Raw genomic sequence first — 21,779 nt, 5'->3', positions numbered from 1 at the left:
GATCATGGTAAGATTTACAAATAATGAAAAATAAACTTAAGTCTTTTAAAATCATGTTGACAACACAGGTATTGTCCCTGTAAAACAGTATTGCACACTCTCATATAATTTACATACTGTGGTGAAATATTGTCCTTCTAGTCATCATACTCCATGGTATACAACTTTGAATATTTTCTTCTTTAATATTAGATTTTTAAGAACCACAAATAATAGCAACAATTATTTGAATATGTAGTAAAATATTTTATCTTAAAAACTTTGGCACTCGCCCTAGCCGTTCTGGCTCAGTGGATAGAATGTCAGCCTGCGGACTGAACGGTCCTAGGTTCAATTCTGGTCAAGGGCACATGCCTGGGTTGTGGGCTTGATCCCCAGTAGGGGGCATGCAGGAGGCAGCCAATCAATGATTCTCTCTCATCACTGATGTTTCTTTTTCTCTCCCTTCTTCTCTGAAATCAATAAAAATATATTTTAAAGACTTTTTTTTTAAAAAAAAAAGCTTTGGCACTCATTCCTCACCAATAAATCACAGTATATAAAAATACCATTCACTTCTCTCCATTGCCATGACTACACCCATGTTCAAGGCCATAATCACTACCTGGCCAACTTTAGAAGCCCTCTCCTTCCTGGCTGACTGGCCTATCAGTTTCTCTTTTACGATCATATTGCTATCCTGCTTAAAATTTTCTAAAAGATTCTCTACACACTTCTTTTTTTTAAAAAAAATATATTTTATTGATTTTTTTTTTTACAGAGAGGAAGGGAGAGGGATAGAGTTAGAAATATCGATGAGAGAGAAACATCGATCCGCTGCCTTCTGCACACTCCCCCTTGACCGGAATCGAACCTGGGACCTTTCAGTCCGCAGGCCGACGCTCTATCCACTGAGCCAAACCGGTTTCGGCCACACTTCTTAAATCAAAGTATTTTATGATAGTTTTATAAAGTTCTACATTAGTTGGCCTATACCTTTTCTCTGGCCTTGTCAATATTTGGGTTAACTTGGTTCCTTAAACTGTAATCATCCCTAACCTTTCCTGCTTTCAGACCCTTGTCTACCTGTCTCATCTATCTAATCACTTTTTGATGTATTTCATATTAATGTAGTTGTGTGTGTTCTATATCCCTAATTGAAGCATAAATCCCATGAGAGCAGGACAGCGTTGTCTTTCCTACAATTCTGTGCAGCACCTGAATTTATATTTGATGCTCAGTGAATAACAAATGAATGAATGAAAACCCAGGATAAGTATGTATTCCAGACATCAACACTGCATTTAACAGCAGAGGAAAAGCATACCGGTATGTGTTTGACTTTCCTAAAATCACAGAACTTAGGACTTTAATGCAGTATCAATTCTATAGCAATACATTTTCTTTCATAGACCCTTATTGCCTATTTTGTGAAGAAGCCAGCCCCTTAAATTAGCTAAGAATTAATTGTATACGTTTTTATATATCTAAAATACCTTGATGCTCTGTTCAGTCATTAAGTTTTCTCACTTGATTTATGATGAGGGAAACTACCAAGGGAATAAAAGCTAATATATCCTCTGGCACTTTTAGAGGATAATTTAATTAATAATTTCATAGATCCAGTTCTACTGTACATTCACTCTTATGCTGAATCAGCTATGGCAATTAACTAGATTCATTCTATGTGTCGTGGGAATTCTAATGGCTACATGGAATACTAAGTTAGATGTGTGTTTATTGCCAATTTAACTATAGTACTAGATGTGCATTTTCCATACTAAATTTGAACAACCAAATTATACATAAATCTCAGCATACTTTATGACCCTAGAGTCACTAGCATAATTTATATTGAGATATGCCTATATTTGAATTCTTAGCACATACTTTAACTGTTATTAGTGTTACAAGTATTACTGGTTATAAGAGAAGTTTGAATATAAAGTAAATTATTCCTCTTTTTATATTTTTCTTCTTTTCCTTGTCTTAATATTTCTCCTCCTTAAATCACATATATAAATATTAATAAAAGTATTTTACTACTTAAGGCTATTTTATCCTTTATTATTGCTTTATATATTGAATTTTCTGTAAATAGCTATGATATTTTAAATACTATATTATTATTATAAATAATTTCATATATAAATCTAGGAAACAAAGCTTCATTGAATCTTATCATAAAATTTCCTGAGTCATCAAAACAAATGGTTGGTCCCAGGGATACAGCAGTGTTAAAATTATTTTATTAATAAAAATAATGTCAGTTTCCTCAGAATCTGTCTGATTTAGCAGTAGCACAGCTTGTAACTTATGTAATTTGGTTTATTAATGTGAAACAACTTCAGTGTGTCACTCTATAAAGGTGAAAAAAAACTTTCAAGTAAAATGTAAATATTTTATTTATTGGCTTAATTTGATATCTGTCCTTAAGTTTGCATAAAGCTCTACAAACTTAATTCATTTCTTAAACTTCCCAGTTCAATCAAGCCTTTATGACTTAAAAAACAACAACAATCAAAAGCAAACTAAAACATTTCCACTATTTTATCTTACAGTGAGTGGTTGTGCATTCAACAATGCTACCTATTATATGCATAAGGGAATATCTGGGTCACAAAATAGAAAAAAAAAACCTCTCAATATTCAGAATTATTGCCTGCATAATAACAATAGCAATAATTACAACATTAGAAATAATAATGGTGATGATAATAGCTAACAGGCTACTTAGACCTGTTAATGCATGTTTTGTAATTAAATTAGCCACAATTCCAATACATTAGGTATGGTTATTATCACATTTTACCTTTATATTTATCATGTCTTAGTTGGAAGACTGAACTGTATGGAAGTTTGTAACCCTTTTCTACTTCACTTTAAGTCTCTCAAATGAAAATTAGTAACAACTGCCACATATTGATAACCTTCAAATAACCATAATACTATTTAATTGGAATTAGATCACAATTACTTTCTGTTTAACTGCTGTTTAATTGACATATATTTTATTTTTAATGTGCATTCAATTAAAACACCTTTTTAATTTAAAGAGGTAAACTATCATCAAAATTTAATTACTTTTACATAAATAGAGCAAAATATTTTGATCTATATGAAGAAAAGTAAAGCAATTCAGTTATGATTGGAAATTAATCATATGTGATACATTTTCAGAGCACTGCATCATAGTAAACAAAAAATATACAGCTCCTCCTGAAATAATAGTTTATTGACATGGGTCTCCACTTTTAGACAGTATTTGGGGGGAAGAGGGTTAAAAATGTGTGCTCTTTGTTTTTGTTTCCCCCTGATAAACTAGCATATATTAAGCATTAATCATATTAATTTAATAAATCACTATGGTAATAAATATAAAACAGATGGTAATATACTGCTATGCACAATCCTATATAATAAAACGCTAATATGCAAATTGCCCAAATGGCAGAACGACTGGTTACTATGATGCGCACTGACCACCAGAGGGCAGGCGCTCAATGCAGGAGCTGACCCCTGGTGGTCAGTGTGCTCCCACAGGGAGAGTGCTGCTCAGCCAGAAGCTGGGCTTGTGGCTGGCGAGCACAGTGGCAGTGGCAGAAGCCTCTCCTGCCTCTGAGGCAGTGCTAAGGGAGCGGGCCTAAGCTGGCAGGAGGACATCCCCTAAGTAGTCCAGGATTGCGAGAGGGCACAGGCCAGGCTGAGGGACCCCCCCACCCTTACCCAGTGCACGAATGTCATGCACCGGGCCTCTAGTTGTATTATAAAAATTGTTTTATAATAAAATTAATAAATTTTAAAAATCAGAGCAATTAAATTAAAAGTATACAGAAGCAGGAACACATATAGTCTAAATGAGTAATGCTGTATATAACAAAGATTTAATCAAGGAAGCATTTTTTAACCTTTTATGTTCATTTAAAAATGTTTTATTGTTATTGTCAATTTGGTTAAAAGGGTAACCAAGTAGTTTATGTCATCATTTGAGAAGGAGAATTATTTTTGTATGCCACTGAGTTTGGATTGTTTACTATGTATAATTGTGTCATCAGCTGATGATGTATCTCACTGCATTGGGTTATTTTTTTCTCTTTAGTCCTTTTCACTGTTTGCCGTATTATATATTATGCTACTTTATTTTGTCTATTATTGGTTTCCCTTGTTAGGATGTAAGGTCCATAAAGTAAGGATTTGGCTTGCTTTGTTGAATTCTATATACTCAACACCTGAAAAGTGCTTGGTGTATAGTACATGCCCGATAAAAAATTGTTGAATTAGAAAAATGTAATTAAGATCCTAGCCTGATTCATAAAATCATAGGTTTAGATCCATCTCTTCTTCTTTACAAATCAAGAAATTAAAGCTTGGATTAAGTAAAATAAATTGTCCAATCTCCTAGGATTAGATCCAGAAGATTCACTAAAGTCTAAAGATAACTGTTAATACTATGCTTTTGAAAAATATATTTTTGTAAGCACGATATATTAGAAAACTGCCATCTGGTTTAAATTACCACAAACTATGAGCTAGCTTAAGTCAGTAGATAGATATCAATATACAGAGAATACGAGGTAAAACGAGTCCTTGCCTCTGTTCCACTGAAACTGAGAACTCAGAGGATTGAGGGTTTATGGTCACAGAGTTCGGGCAGATTGGATTCAAGGTTTGGACAGGTCTTTTTCGAGAATCAAGTATCTTAACTTTGGTGGCCATGTTATTCTGTACTAAGGTATAAAGTGGTAAATCCAAGCTGAACCTATTGGCAAGAGGTCCTAGGAAGGAGGAGGAAGTGGGTCAGTGCCTCTTCACTGCTCTCCATCATATGAGGACAGAAAGAGAAAACAGCATTCTGTAATCAGAATAAACTCTCACCAGAACCCAGCTCCCCCCACCCCCGCACCTCACCCCCTTGCTGGCGCCCTGACCTCAGACTTGCAGCCCCTGACACTGTGAGAAGTAGAATTCTGTTGTTTATAAGCTATAGAGTCTATGGTACTTTGCTATAGCAGCCCAGACAGAGTAAAAGGCAGTGAAAAGTCTGCCATGGGTCTTCATGAATCTTTCAGGATTTTCAAGATGACAAAACTCAGTCCCAGAGGCTTGGTATGATGTAATCTCAGATGCTATTTCAGTGGGCAGCTTCACCCTGTGAAATCCTGCACCAGTTCCATCTGTGAGGTAGCCTTCTCTATCAAATCAAGAATGCTCACAGCTAAGGACTGAATGTATGTGCCCTACTCGCACCCCACCGTCATGCCTTGAAGTGCTGTTACTCAACGTGATGGTATGTAGAGGCTGGAGGTTTACAAGGTGATTAGTTTTAAATGAAGTCATAAGGGTGCAGCCCCAGGATGGGATTAATGCCCATAAAGAAAGGGAGAGCCCGACTGGTGGGGTTCAGTGGTTGAGCGTCAACCTATGAACCAGGAGGTCATGGTTTGATTCCCCGTAGGGCACATGCCTGAGGTGTGGGCTGGATCCCCAGTGTGGGGCGTGCAGAAGGCAGCCAGCCTATCAATGCTTCTCTCTCAACATTGAGGTTTCGATCTCTCTCTCTCCCTTCCTCTGAAATCAATAAAAATATATTTTAAAAAAAGAAAGGAAGAGAACAGAGGTGTCTCTCTTTTTGTGCACATGTACCAAGGAAAGGCCAGGTGAGGACATACCAGCAAGAGGGTCTCACCAAGAACCTCACCAGGAGGTACCCTGATCTTGTCTTCCAGCCTCCAGAACCATGAGACATGCATGCCTTTTAAAAGGTACCCAGTCAATGGTATTTTGTTATAGCATCCCAGTCGAAGGCAGTCATTGTGCCAGTGAGAACTGAGATCCCTGGGCAAGGGGCTCATTCCAGAGAAAGGGTGAAAGCTGTGGTAAATTGGAGGTAGGGTTCCATATTTCTGGGCAATGTGCATGCATTCCATAGAATTAATAAATCTTTGTTAAGCAGGTGCTAAGAGACAGTGATACATCCAGAAGTTACAGAAAATGACTAGTTTAATATAACTGTTTGATACGTGCTTGTTTATCTGTAAGGTTTATCCTTTCAAAGGTTGGACATTTCCTAATAGTCCGTAAGAATGCTTTATTACCATAATTTCTGAAGTGCGTTTTAACAACATTGGATTTGAATAAAATAATATCTGTAAGATTTAGATAAAAATGTGATAAAACTAGAATAATTGATAGCATCTGTATGTGTGAGAAATGGGATATTTCAAATATTCCCTGAGGATTCATGGAAAGTTTTGGTTAAAAAAATGCAGCAAAACGGAAAAATATTTTCACCTTTCTCTTTTAATATTCTATTATTTTTATCTGCGAGCTATACAGATAAGCCTTGTATTTCTCCCAGATGCTGTCCTTGAAATTATACTGAATATTAAGCCTAAATAGCGGCTGGCATTAGAACCAATTTATTTCTGCAAATGAGCCATCCCCTTTAAAGTTTGAACAGCTTAAATGTATTGTGGTGAGTGAAAAAGATAGAGTCATGAGACAAGATTTTAATCATGGGTATAAAATGTGTATCAGCTATCACCATGGAGTTTTTCTAACATCTAAGTGTTTACTGAGGTAATTTTCTTTAAATGTTAAAATCATGTTCACATCTTATTTACCTCGTCCTGTACATGCAGGCAATCATGCTACTATCATCACTGTTAAGATTGTAAAACTTAAAGAAAGATAAAGCAAAGATTTATTTGTTTAAACTTTTAAAAATATATTTTTATTGATTTCAGAGAGGAAGGTAGAGGAACAGAGATATAGAAACATCAATGATAAGAGAGAATAATTGATGGGCTGTCTCCAGCATGCCCCATACTGGGGATAGAGCCCCCAACCCGGGCATGTGTCCTGACCTGGAATCGAACCAAGACGTTCTGGTTCTTAAGTCAACACTCAACCACTGAGCCATGCTGGCCAGGCAGCAAAGATTTATTAATTCTATGGAATGCATGCAAATGTGAAAGCAACACGAATCTGTTCTGTAAGATTATTACCCCTATAGCCATAAAATGTTTCTAATATTGCTAACAATATTTATACCACAGGAGAAAATGCATATAAATATTGCTATTATGTCTAACATGGAATAAAAACAGGTGTAGAGAGTTCGATGTGAAAAAAAATGTAAATGAAAAATTCAATACATCTTAACATGCATTGTTACCATGTTACTGTTAAATTAAATTTATCACGTAAAATAATTAAGTCTAGTTAATAGGTAATATGTAATGAGTACCTAGTCACAGAACTTAATAACATTCTAATTGTAATCAAACATACTATGTAATCGGTACTTATTGCATTAAAACACACATCACACCCCTGTTATTGCTTTTGTTTTATAAATTGGAATGTTAGTTCAACTCCTGCTTCTTAGTAAGGGTAATGCCTTTGTAATGTTGAAAATGAACTGGCAGGAAGCCAAGGACTCTGCTGTAGATGAATTACAAAAGAGGTTTTGAATTAAAAAAAAAATGTTTAATCTCCTAACACCTTAAATTTATGATAATGTGGTAGGTGTCAAATTGTAAATGGCTTGATTCTTTCCCACTCAATCTTAGCAATACTATATCGTAGATGTTTGAATCGGGCAGTAAAGACTGTTCTAGTAAGATTTTCTTGTGCGAAATTATGTAATGTCCATAATTTTCATAGTTTCTATAGTGCTTTGATTTAAAGATGTAGAATAAAAATATTCTTACAATTTCTAAAATCAAATTTTTATTTAAAACAACTTCTCATGACATTACATGTAAGATACTGAAAGTTTTAATACTATGGATTTTAAGTTTGTTGCTAAATAAAATATCCTATCTTATCACAAGTTTTTATTAACAAGAATTAAGCTTATTAGTTAGTCAATATTAATCATAGCTATGAAGTAGCAATAGCCAACCCAAATTTGTACTAATCTTCCTATGAGAAAAGTATAAGAATTATTACAAATAGTGGTATTATCAACAAAAAACGGTTCAAACTTTCCTAATATAATTACACTAATTTACAAGAAAGATAACTAAAAGAGTAGAGCAGGATAAATTTTAAATTATAACTCTAATTACATATTCTAGATGATTATTTAACACCAAAACTCCCAAATAGAACTAACTTTAGACAAATGATAGCAGTGTGACATTTTGTCTATTTATACCACATGAATATAATTTGAACTTCAGCAATTAATAAAATCAAGATAAATAATTCTATTACTTTCCACTTAAGTAAAAGTCTTCTTTCATTAACATATTTATATGACTTCTAAGTCGGTTTTACAACATTATATTCTTCTACTATAAATGTTTTATCTGATTCAATTTTAATAAATTATAGTTAGTACCTCGAAAGCAATAACTTCAAATACATATAATAGAGAAGAAGTTAGGAAATTATATGGGCAAATTAATATCATGCTAAAGATAAATTTTATTCTTAAATGCAGTATTAGGATAGAATAGTGAACTAGATTACCAACATAACTTAGTATTGTCCTTGACTTCATTAGTAAATTTAATTGTGAAAAATAGAGAATTACAATTGACATATATGAAGAAATATTGTAGGAATCTAGACTTCTACAGACTCACATGTAATTTGTAATGTATATTTAAAAGATATTCATCATGGTGGAAAAACAAGACAGCTTAAATAGAGCATTCATATATAGGTTAGATCCACAAGAGAACTCCTTTAATTTGGAGATTTAAACAAAAGAGAAGAAAAAAAACATGTCAATGGAATGAATGATTCAATTTTGATTATGTATTTATTAATAATGAAATATAAAACATTTTATTTTGCTTTACTGAAATTCAGTCTATATTAGTATAACTAACCCTTAATAGGTAAAAGGTACTATTAAAAGCTCTGAACATCTAACTATAAACCTCAATTAAAGCTAGCCTATCCTGCAATTCAAAATTTGAAATTATTTGCATATGTAGAACTTATTACACTTTCTGGGAATATTTAGGTTGGTACAAAAATAAAAAATGTCCAATCAAATAAAATTGACCATATAGAAGATTGATACCCTGAAAGAGAAAAAAGAAACTCAACTTCTATTAGGACTTTGGAATTTAAATCATCTTTTGATCAGTGTGATGATTCAAAAAAATAAAAATGAAATCTGAAAAATCATATAAAGGGAAGAAATAAATGAAAAACTGCTGAAAATAGAAACTAAGACAATTATGTTGTCTCCAAGAACTAGGGATACCAAATATTTGTATGGTTTAAAGTTGCATTAAAAATATTACAAATATAGCCAAAACCAATGTGGCTCAGTGGATAGAGCGTCGGCATATGGACTGAGAGGTCCCAGGTTCGATTCCGGTCAAGGGCATGTACTTGGGTTGCGGGCACATCCCCAGTGGGAGGTGTGCAGGAGGCAGCTGATCAATGTTTCTCTCTCATTGATGTTTCTAACTCTCTATCTCTCTCCCTCTCTGTGAAAAATCAATAAAATATTTTTAAAAAATATTACATATATATCTATCTATCATATCTAATAAAGAGGGAATATGCTAATTGACCTTCACACCCTCACAAAGATGGCAGCGCCCACAGCCAATAAGGAGGGAATATGCTAATTGACTGCCACACCCTCAATAATGGCGATGCCCACAGTCACAAGATGGCGGTGCCCAGTCTCCTCAGTCCAGCCTTGCCACGTGCCTGCCTCTGGAGACCCCCAGTCCTCTCAGCCCCCCAGCCACCCAGCGCTGGCCTGAGGCTCAGGTAACCAGGGCCAGCTGAGGCTTGTGCTGTTGGAAGTGGCAGCAACAGAACTGTGATGGGGGCACTGCCTTCCCCTGATTGCCAGGTCACCTCCCACCCCTGAGGGCTCCCAGACTGTGAGAGGGGACAGGCTGCACTGAGGGACCCCCCTCCAGTGCATGAATTTTCATGCACCAGGTCTCTTGTGTGTGTGTGTATGTATATATATATATATATATATATATATATATATATATATGCTAATAAAAGAGAAACATGGTAATTAGCATATGACCACTACCCTTTTCATTGGATAATCAGTGAGTATATGCAAATTAACTGTCAGCCAAGATGGTGGCCGGCAGCCAGGCAGCTGGAAGCGAACATGAGGCTTGCTTGCTTCAGTGAAGGAGGACTCCAATGTTCCCCGCCTGCGCTGCCGGCCTCTGAGCTGGCAGTTTGAAACTTTGTAACAAATATAGAAGCTAAACAAAACCCTGGGATCTCAGAGCTGGAGTTATACATTGTTTTGATTATAGAACGCAAACAAACCAGCGGAAGCCTCAGAGCTAGAGCCAGAGCTAAAGCTGGCCCAGAATAAAATTTTAAAAAAGAGAAAAAAAAAGGAGCAGTTGGGAGCTTCAGTCAACAACCACCAGCCTGAAAGCAGCCATCAGCCCCTCACCCAGACTGGCCAGGCACCCCCAGTGGGGACCCCCACCCTAAAGGGTGTGTGACCAGCTGCAAACAGCCATCATCCCCTCACCCAGACTGGCCAGGCATCCCAGTGGGGACCCCCACCCTGATCCAGGACACCCTTCAGGGCAAACTAGCCAGCCCCCAGGCCTCTATCCTATATAGTAAAAGGGTAATATGCCTCCCAGCACCAGGATCAGTGGAGCCGTGAGGCCTCCTGGCACCGGATCAGTGTGACAGGGAGCAGTGCCCAAACCCCCTGATCGCCCTGCAACTCTGTGTGTGACAGGGTGCGGCGTCCCAACCCCCTGATCGGCCCTGCTCTGTGACAGGGTGCGGTGCCCCAACCCCCCCCCCCCCCCCCACAGGCCCTGCTGTGTGTGTGACAGGGTAGAGCCATAACCTCCCCATCAGCCCTGCCCTGAATGTGACAGTGGTGGCGGTGCCCCAACCCCCTGATCGGCCCTGCTCTGTGGGTGATAGAGGGCGGCGCTCCAACCCCCTGATCTGCCCTGCTCTGTGTGTGACAGGGGGCGGTGCCCTAACTCCCCTATCGGCCCTACTCTGTGAGTGACAGGGGGAGCTCCTCAACCCCCTGATCGGCCCTGCTCTGTGCATGACAGGGGGGAGCTCCCCAACCCCTTGATGGGCCCTGCTCTGTGCATGACAGGGGAGAGCTCTCCAACCCCCTGATCTGCCCTGCTCTGTGTGTGACAGGGGGCGGTGCCCTAACTCCCCATCGGCCCTACTCTGTGAGTGACAGGGGGAGCTCCTCAACCCCCTGATCGGCCCTGCTCTGTGCGTGACAGGGGGGAGCTCTCCAACCCCCTGATCGGCCCTGCTCTGTGCATGACAGGGTACGGAGCCCCAACCCCCCTGATGGGCCCTGCTCTGTGCATGACAGGGTACGGAGCCCCAACCCCCCTGATGGGCCCTGCTCTGTGCATGACAGGGTACGGAGCCCTAACCCCCCGATGGGCCCTGCTCTGTGTGTGACAGGGGGTGGCGCCGCAACCTCCCCATTGACCCTGCCTTGACTGTGACAGGGGGCGGTGCCCCAACCCCCCAATCGGCCCTACCCTGAGCGTGACTGAGGGTGGCATCACAACCTCCCAATCCGCCTTGCTCTGTGCATGACAGGGGGCGGCGCCCCAACTCCCCAATCAGCCCTGCTCTGAGCCCGACCTGGGGCTGCACCTAGGGATTGGGCCTGCCCTCTGCCACCCAGGAGCAGGCCTAAGCCAGCAGGTCGTTATCTCCCGAGGGGTCCCAGACTGCGAGAGGGCACAGGCCGGGCTGAGGGACCCCCCCCTTCCCCCCCGAGTGCACAAATTTTTGTGCACCGGGCCTCCAGTATATATATATATATATATATATATATATATATATATATATATATATTACACATACACACTCACACACATACTATAAGCCTGTGATAGTCTATCTTCTCTACTGGTAATAACTAAAATCTCTAGAAATAACATATAACAAAATCAGAATAAAAACAGTAACAAAAAAAACTACCTAAGCCTTCTGTTGAGTGAACAACATCTTGTGGAGGAGAATGAAAACTAGTTTCCCACATTTTCTTTTTTCTCTCATGGCGTTGTGTATGGGAGTTTCAAAGTGATTCTGGAGCTAAAATTTTTCTGTGAGTACAGAGGTATCTTGGAAATAATCCAGTATAGGTTGAATAGTGTAGAGGTAATTCCAGAGAGCAGTCGAGAAGGAGATGCCATGATACTGTGTACATAACCACAGAAATCGCAGTCTAACGACATACATACTTGAATAGCAAAGACTTTAGGAGTCAACTGAGATTTGAATCACTGCTCACAGGAGGCAACACAGAACTTAGGGGTGATTACCTGCTTAAAATCATCTTTTCCAGATGGTGTCAAATTACCCAGAGTCTGCACAACACAGTATTTACAGTATTCAGGACAGAATTTCACAATTCTTGCTATTTAATGAGTCAGGAGAATAAGACCAATTCTAATGGAAAGGGTAATCAGCTTATGCACATCCCAACATGGCATGAATATTTCACCTTAAGAATTTACAAACAAAGAGAAAAGCAAATCTAAAATATATAGAACAATTGAAATAATAAAGACAAAACCAAAATCCAAACACTAGAAAACAGATCTGTAATTGAAAATATAAATTACTAAAGGCAAAATTTAAAGCTTTGTAAAGAACAACATTGGTAAACCCTTAGATATAAAAGACTTTTTAGTAAGTACTGCTGAATGATTTGTGTGTCCATATTTGTATGGAAAGATAATCCATACTGACTCTACAGAAATGCACTCCAGATGAATCATTGACCTTAATGTAAAATCCAAATTAACAAAACAAAAGGAAAGCTTAGACATACATTGTTTAATTGGTCTTTCCATTAATTTCTAGACAAGCAGTTTATAAATGTGTAAAATAATATAGATTTGTTTGTGTCTGTTCTTGGGGAAATATTTGCTTTCTAGAGTTCTCAATTAGAAAATGCATCTTGTTTCACAATTACCATCACATTATATCAATATTAATGAAATAGAAATTATCTAGTAGAAACATTTTTTCAATAGGAGTATCTTATACATTTCCACTAAGACAGCTATTTCCTTTCAAGTATCAGAGCACCTACAACACTGATGATTCCAAAATATTATTAAGAACAATGTTAAATCTTTCCCTTTTTAAAAAACATGTTTAACAAATTATTTCAAAATCAGATGCAATAACTTAAGATTGGTGATGTAGACTCCATTTACATTAGCCCTCACACTTCCCAAATTTAACAGTTATATTTTTTATAATTATTTAATAACCCTCTTTGTCATAGTCCCTACTTTCAGACTATAAACACTATTTTGATAAAAATATAAGTACTGACATATTCAACCATTTAAAAATACTATACCATACCTTATGAGCATGTAAGATAATTCCACAAATAGCTTAAATAAGAAATAAAAACTCTCACTCCCTATGTGAGGCACAGGACCGTTAATATTATAATAAACAGATGGAAATCTAAGGAAATGTTGACCTATCACTAATAACTAATAATAACTAATAATATAGTTCATTTGCTATTGTGTTTCTGTTTTAACATTAATGATTATCAGGGTAAGCAGTATCGAGATCATTAAATATATACAGCACTGTTTAATGTTCCATAACATCCACTAGATGTCTCCAATAACTGGCTTTGAGCAGCTATGTTCTTTCTAAAGCTATACATTGACTACTGAGAAACAAACTGCATAGGCATTTGGATCTCCCTGTAAAAATGTGTATTTTTCAAAGCAGAGCAAGTTCTTTGAGTAAGCATACAGAATGAAAATAACTTACATTCGATATCCAGATACATGCTCTTTTGGTGCCCTCCGATTCTACTCGCAGCTTCACAGTCGTACCTCCCAGAATCAGACAACTTCACATCTTTAATCTGCAGGGATGAGCTTCCGTGCTGCCCTTTGACTTCAAGACGGCCATCTGGGCTCTGTTTACATCGAGTCAGGAAAAAGAAAGATTTTATGTTTTGTTTGTGTAGAATGATGACCAAAAATGATGGTATTTATGATATATGCAGTAAACAAAATGAACTCTTACCAGCATTCAATTGTGTGTGTGTGTGTATTTCCCCAAAACCTAGTGTTTCTCTATTTATGATTTATAATTCCTAGCTTATCCATTTTACCTGTCCACTTGCTTACAGGGAGACGGACAGTAGGAAAACTTACACACATATTTTAGCAATATCTTTTACTTAGTATGCTCTTTGCTCTTTAAAAAACTTGCACGTTCTTGCAGGAAGGGTTTTGTTGGCTTCCAGTTATATTCTTTGCAAACGTAACCACACAACAACGCCTTCAATTCTGCCTAAAACCTACAATGAAAATGATATGCCTGTGGCACTTTAGTTTCATATCCACCATGGAAGGAGAACGTATCAAGACTTATGAAAATAAAAGCCTTCAGGAAATTATAGTTTTCATTTTTGAATAAAAGCAACAGTACTGCTCATAAGCATAATTAACACCAGATGCATCACAGACAAAATATTAAGACATAGCACTATCAAACTCACTTTTAGGGATTCAGTGGAAACTATACGAAGATGATTAATTACTTACTCTGTGAATATTGACTCAAATAAAGGAACTGCTTATAATCCAATACTCTATAGATTATATTTCAAATAAGAATTAATTCTTGTGTGCAACAAAATCAGCATAGCTAGAAGTGTCTTAAATCATTTAAATACATTTATGGGACACACATTAAAACAGAGTTTCTTCATTGAATTTTACTTCATACTCTCAGAAAATATATTGAGCTTTTAGCATTTTATAATGTATTTGAAATGTACTGTACTATTATTGCTTCGATTATTTTCAATATTTGAGGTTTTAGTGCACCATAAATTATTTTATGCCATATATGTATTATAAAATATGTATATTATGTAACAATATGGTAGTTGTTTAATTTTCTATGTGACTGAAATTCAATTAAACTTTAATACATTCATGTACTTTCTATTACTAAATTTGGCATTTAATAATTTTCCCTTATTAATATCAAAAGACTATTTTAAAGTTCTTTTTTCAAACATCAAGTTGATTGGTGCAGAGTATGATTACTTTTTCGCTTTTTAATTTTATACAGCCATGAAATTACTATATCAACATAGCAGTCATTCAATTTATTTATTATCAGAAAAAAAATAGTCTTCAAAAACAAAGAAAAACATACTAGCAATGCATTATGCAACTTACATCAGGATTTCTAGGCCAACCATATGTTCCCCACTCCCGAGTATTGCTAAAAAAATAATAAGGTGAGGTTTTCAAGCAGAAGGGCCTTCTCTTCTGCCAACTTTTAACATGTTCAACTGCCAAGTTCATTTACTTAATTGAGAGAAAAGGTGGAAAAAAAGCCAAACTTCACAAAAGTTCAACTCAGAATGAATAAACCCAAAAGCAAAATGGCACCTGGCCGGTGTTGCTCAGTGGTTGAGCACTGACCTATGAACCAGGAGGTCACAGTTAGATTCCCGATAAGGGCACATGCCCAGGTTGCGGACTCGATACCCAGTGTGGGGTGTGCAGGAGGCAGCTGATCAATGATTCTCTCTCATCATTGATGTTTATATCACTCTCTCCCTCTCTTTTCCTCTATGAAATCAATAAAAATATATTAAAAAAACACTCACCCAAATTGCCCATTTGTGATACATGTCAATAAGCTTCAATAGCTACTTAGGTGTTCTTTGGTCCTTACCTCACTGCACCTCTGTCCATCACTGGACCTAATTGAACGATCCTTTCTTCCTTATGCAGTGACTTCCCTTGGTTTTCGAACACCTGCACCCCGATTTCTCTCCATTTCACCTCTCTGACTACTCCTTTCCCTCAGCTGCAGTCTCCTCTCTCCCTGTGGTCCCTGCATTCTGTCCTGGATTCTGTTCTCGCTTCAGTTACTATGCTCTGCTCAGTCACATCTGCAGGGGTGACCTTCAGTCACTCCCTCTCCAGCCAGGATCTCTCTTTCCCTGGAGCTCCAGAGCCAGGTATCTCACTCACAGGGCTCGTCCCTTTGACATGTATCTCAGTTGGCATGTGCAGACCTGAACGCATCCTTCCCTTACCCGGCATCACCTGCTCACCCACATGGTCTTCCTTCCCATGACTTATACCAATTATTTTCCATGACCCATGCTATACCTGTCCTCTGTCCATCTTGGGTAGTTTTCTGAATCTTTATCTATGTATATTCCCAATTATGAGAAATGACAGTTGATCATCTTGTTCTACATTATCATTTCCAATCCTCAGCAGTTGTGCTTGGTAGACCTATCTGTTCTGTGCTTTTCCCATTTACAGTCTCGGTGGTGCTGCTGCGTTGAAAGGATATTGACAGGCGTCTCAGCTTTTCAGAGAGAACAATCACACTGAGGCTGAATGTGACCGAAAAAGACTCCCTGACTCTGCAAAAGTCATCAACATTAAGCTATTTTCTATGTTTCTCTCGCAAAAAAGAAATCATTCCAGCTGCAGAAATTATTTCTTATGAAGCTAAGAATGTCTTTTTTTTTTTAAATCAAACTTTTAATTCTTATAACTTCATGAAGGTTTCACATCCCCGGTGCTCTATAATCATAAATAACATTGTATTCCCTTCCAAATACAACTCCTACCCCGCAGTCTGATGCTTAAGGACTCCCATATGGCACCGCTTTCCTGTCTAAGCACACTTTACAGTTTGGATGCCAATTAATTTGAATTACTTGTACTGTCATGAATATCCTGTGCTTTCCATAAGCACCCTTCTTTAAAGACCTGTCTTAAATCAATCTCCTTTTATCCCTTCCACATTTAAACAGAAGGATTCTATCATAATTCCTTTAATTTTTTGGCCAACAATTTATATTCAAAATAGTTCCTGGCTGATTATGTTATTATTATAACATATTTTTATATATTATTTCTTCTATATTCTATTTATATTATATATATATATATAATTATCTATTATTTATAATCATTTCATTGAGTTTTGTGCTTTTCTTGGGACACTGCCTTTTTATAGTTTTGTTGAAAATTCATCTGTAGAGTGATATTATCATTGAACAAACATGATAATATATTTGTGGCACTTGATTGCTGGAAGCTATCCATTGTCTACACCAGTGATGGCAAACCTTTTGAGCTCGGCATGTCAGCACTTTGAAAAAACCTAGCTTAACTCTGGTGCCATGTCACATATAGAATTTTTTTCATATTTGCAACCATAGTAAAACAAAGACTTGTAGTTTTTATATTTATTTTATATATTTAAATGCCATTTAACAAAGAAAAATCAACCAAAAAATGAGTTCGTGTGTCACCTCTGACACGCGTGTCTTAGGTTCGCCATCACTGGTCTACACTATCATGAAAGTGCAACAGGGAACTTGGAAGGCTGATGGACCTTGAGCTTTAGCAAGGGCTAAAGCTATGCACCGATTGCTCTGTCAAGACAATGGTGGCTCAAGCAATTTCCTGACCTAATAGTCTCAAAGTAAATCTTTACTAATATTCACTGACCTTTAAGAGAGTCTGTCTGCTACCAGATTGCCTGCCTAACTAAGGGCAAGACGTATATTCTAAAATTGAAGAAAATTAGCAGGCCCTGGGCCCCAGTGGAGCCTCTCCACTAGAGAAAGGTTTTCCACCTGGCCCCCCATGCCTTCTAAATTCATATTTCTTGTCTAGTGTATTCATTTGTGCATGGTCCCTTTTCCAGATCCTGAACCCTAGCCGCAAACAGATACAGCATTCACACTTTATATGAAAGTCACTTGGGGAGCCCCGCCATCACCGCCCATGACCTCCGGCAGATCTTTGGGGACAGGAAGCTGCCCCTGGCAGGACAGGTCCTGCTGAAGTCCGGCTACGCCTTCGTGGACTACCCGGACCAGAACTAGACCATCCGCGCCATCGAGACCCTCTCAGGTAAAGTGGAATTGCATGGGAAAATCATGGAAGTTGATTACTCAGTCTCTAAAAAGCTCAGATAAGGGCGAGCAGCTGAAACCGGTTACAAACAGCCTGAACAAGAAGAGGAGATTCAGCTGAGAGACAGTCTGCAGCCAGGAAAGACAGAGAATTCCTAGAAAATGGGGATGGTTAGAGATTGAGGCTGAAACCTCCCCCTGGGCACCAGCTCAGCAGAGAGGTGAGACCGCACCATCTTGAGTAGCTGTTATCCGCATCCAGAGGTCAGCTACTAACCTGGAGGCAACGGCTCTCAAGCAGCGTGACTACATGAACTCAGAGGAGACCTGCTTCCCTCCACGGAAAGGTTAGACTTACCCCAAAGGTGCGGTTTACAATTCAGGTTGGAGCGAGGAACACGCTCGAGCTCGCGTGCGCGGGCGCAGGGGGAAATCTGCGCCCCCGAAATCCGCGCCCTTAGAGGCCAGCGTGACCCGCAAGTGGGGAGGGCTCCCACAGGGCTGCTGGCAGAAGGTAACACTATAAATAAGCCCATAGTTGGACTGGATGCAAAGAGGCAACCTCAGACTCTCCTAGGTGGCCGGCTACTTGGTGCCAGGGGCCAGAGCGCGCACAGAGACTCCACGCAGTTCTGGAAGGTGGAGCCCTGCGAGTTCGCACAGCTTCCCAGGCTCTTGTTTACACACTTCCTCTTAAATCTGTGAGTTTGATTGTTGATCCCAGGACAAAGAGATAATCTTACAGGCTGCAAGAGAGAGACGGAAAGTTACATACAAGGGATCTCCCATTAGATTATCAAATGATTTCTCAACAGAAACACATCAGGCTAGAAAAGAATGGACGGGAATCTACAAAGTGATGCATAGCAAAGGACTGAATCCAAGAATACTCTATCCAGCAAGGCTATCATTCAAAATTGAAGGGGAAATAAGAAGCTTCACAGACAAAAAAGGGCTAAGGGAGTTTATCACCACCAAGCCAGCCATGCAAGAAATGCTAAAGGGACTGGTGTAAAAAGAAGAAATAAAAATCTCAGAAAGAAAACATCCACACACACAAAAAAAGATATGGCTACAAACAAGTACCTTTCAATAATAACTTTAAACGTAAATGGACTAAATGCTCCAACCAAAAGACATCGAGTGGCTGAATGGATAAAAAAACATGACCCATACATCTGCTGTCTACAAGAGACCCACCTCATTAGAAGGGACTCACACAGACTGAAAGTGAAGGGATGGAAAAATATCTTTCACGCAAATGGAAAGGAAAAGAAAGCTGGGGTAGCAATACTTATATCGGACAAAATACATCTCAAAGTGAAGGCCATAACCAGAGATAAGGAAGGCCACTTCATAATACTAAAGGGATCAATACAACAAGAAGATATAACCCTGGTAAACATATATGCACCCAATGCAGGAGTACCCAAATTCATAAAAAAACTCCTGGAAGATATCAGGGGAGATATCGACAATAACACAATCATAGTAGGGGACTTTAATACACCACTGACATCGCTGGATAAGTCCGCTAGACAAACAATCAGCAAAGAAACAGCAATCCTAAATGACTCACTAGATCAGATGGACTAAATTGACATCTTCAGAACACTTCACCCCAAAGCTGCGGAATATACATTCCTCTCAGGTGCTCATGGGACATATTCAAAAATAGACCACATATTGGGTCACAAGCAAAGTCTCCAAAAATTCAAGAAGATTGAAATCATAAAAAGCTTCTTCTCAGACCACGATGGCATAATGTTAGAAATAAACTACAATAAAAACAACCCAAAATACTCAAACACTTGGAAGCTGAATAGCATGTTATTAAATATTGATTGGGTTACCAAAGAGATCAAAGAAATTAAAAACATCTTGGACAATAATGACAATGAAAACACAACAATCCAAAACCTATGAAAGCAGTCCTGAGAGGGAAGTTTATAGCTCTGCAGGCCTATCTCAAAAAACAAGAAAAAATGGTAGTAAATCATCTAAATCTACATCTCAAAGAATTAGAAAGAGAGCAACAAGAAAACCCCAGAGTGAGCAGAAGGAAGGAGATAATAAAGATTAGAGCAGAAATAAATGACATAGAGACCAAAAAAAAAAAACAATACAGAAAATCAATGAAACCAAGAGCTGGTTCTTTGAAAGGATAAACAAGATTGACAAACCTCTAGCCAGGCTCACCAAGAAGCAAAGAGGGAGGTCCCAAATAAACCAAATCAGAAACGATAGAGGCAAAATAACAACAGACCCCACAGAAATACAAATGATTGTTAAACAATACTACAGACAACTCTACTCCAACAAACTAGACAACCTGGAGGAAATGGACAAATTCCTAGAAAAATACAACATTCCAAAACTCAATCAGGAAGAATCTAAAAATCTCAATAGGCCAATAACTATGGAAGAAATTGAAGCAGTCATCAGAAAGCTCCCAGCAAACAAAAGCCCAGGACCAGATGGCTTCTCAGGGGAGTTTTACCAAACTTTCAAGGAAGAACTAAAACCTATCCTCCTCAGACTACTATGAAAAATTCAAGAGGAAGGAACACTTCCAAGCTCATTCTATGAAGCCAGAATCACCCTAATACCAAAACCAGGTAAAGACAACACAATGAAAGAGAATTACAGGCCAATATCCCTCATGAACATAGATGCCAAAATCCTCAACAAAATCTTAGCAAATCGGATCCAATAGTACGTCAGAAGGATCATACACCATGACCAAGTAGGACTTATCCCAGGAATGCAAGGATGGTACAACATCTGTAAATCAATAAACGTAATACATCACATAAACAAATTGAAAGAAAAAAAACCACATGGTCATATCAATTGATGCAGAAAAAGCATTTGACAAAATCCAACACCAATTTTTGATAAAAACTCTCAGCCAGGTGGGAATAGAAGGATCATACCTCAACATAATAAAAGCCATATATGACAGGCCCACAGCCAACATCATACTCAATGGACAAAAACTGACACCATTTCCCCTAAGAACAGGAACAAGACAGGGATGCCCACTCTCGCCACTCCTGTTCAACATAGTCCTGGAAGTATTAGCCATTGCAATTAGACAAGAAAAAGAAATAAAAGGCATCCAAATTGGAAAAGAGGAAGTAAAACTGTCCTTATTTGCAGACGACATGATATTATACATACAAATCCCAAGAGACTCCATCAAAAAACTACTAGACTTAATACATGAATTTGTCAATGTAGCAGGATACAAAATTGACCCCAAGAAATCTGAGGCATTTCTATACCCCAATAGTGAACTTTCTGAAAGATTATAAAAACAATCCCATTTACCATCGCACCAAAAAAATTAATATACCTAGGAATAAACTTAACTAAAGAGATAAAAGACCTCTACTCTGAAAACTACAGGACGTTGAAAAAAGAGATAGAGGAAGACATAAAGAGATGGAAGAACATACCATGTTCTTGGATTGGTAGAATCAACATCATTAAAATGTCCATACTACCCAAAGCAATCTATAAATTCAACGCACTTCCCATTAAAATACCAATGGCCTACTTCAAAGATCTAGAACAAACTCTCCAAAAATTCATCTGGAATAAAAAAAGACCCCGAATAGCTGCAGCGATCCTGAGAAAGATCAAAGTAGGTGGTATCTCAATGCCAGATATCAAGCTGTATTACAAAGCCACTGTTCTCAAAACTGCCTGGTACTGGCACAAGAACAGACATATAGATCAGTGGAATAGAATAGAGAGTCCAGAAATTAGCCCGAACCAATATGCTCAATTAATATTTGACAAAGGAGGCAAGAACATACAATTGAGCCAAGATAGTCTCTTCAATAAATGGTGTTGGGGGGCA

General features: G+C 38.1%; 1 protein-coding gene across 2 annotated transcripts in view; it reads right to left on the bottom strand.

The window, feature by feature from the left end:
• The window catches only part of NCAM2 (neural cell adhesion molecule 2), a 413,570-nt gene that overhangs the window by 87,576 nt on the left and 304,215 nt on the right, over positions 1-21,779 (bottom strand). For both annotated transcript variants that reach the window (XM_070406989.1, XM_070406990.1), the window contains exon 9: positions 13,762-13,912. In XM_070406989.1, coding sequence (XP_070263090.1) covers positions 13,762-13,912 — 151 coding nt within the window. The remainder of the gene's footprint in view (positions 1-13,761; positions 13,913-21,779) is intronic.

Source organism: Myotis yumanensis, unplaced genomic scaffold (assembly GCF_028538775.1).
Source record: "Myotis yumanensis isolate MYYU_CA2020_CCGP unplaced genomic scaffold, mMyoYum1.0.hap1 SCAF_2, whole genome shotgun sequence".
NCBI lineage: Eukaryota > Metazoa > Chordata > Mammalia > Chiroptera > Vespertilionidae > Myotis > Myotis yumanensis.
Note: the sequence above shows the minus strand (reverse complement) of the source record. Positions and strands in the feature narration are given on the sequence as shown.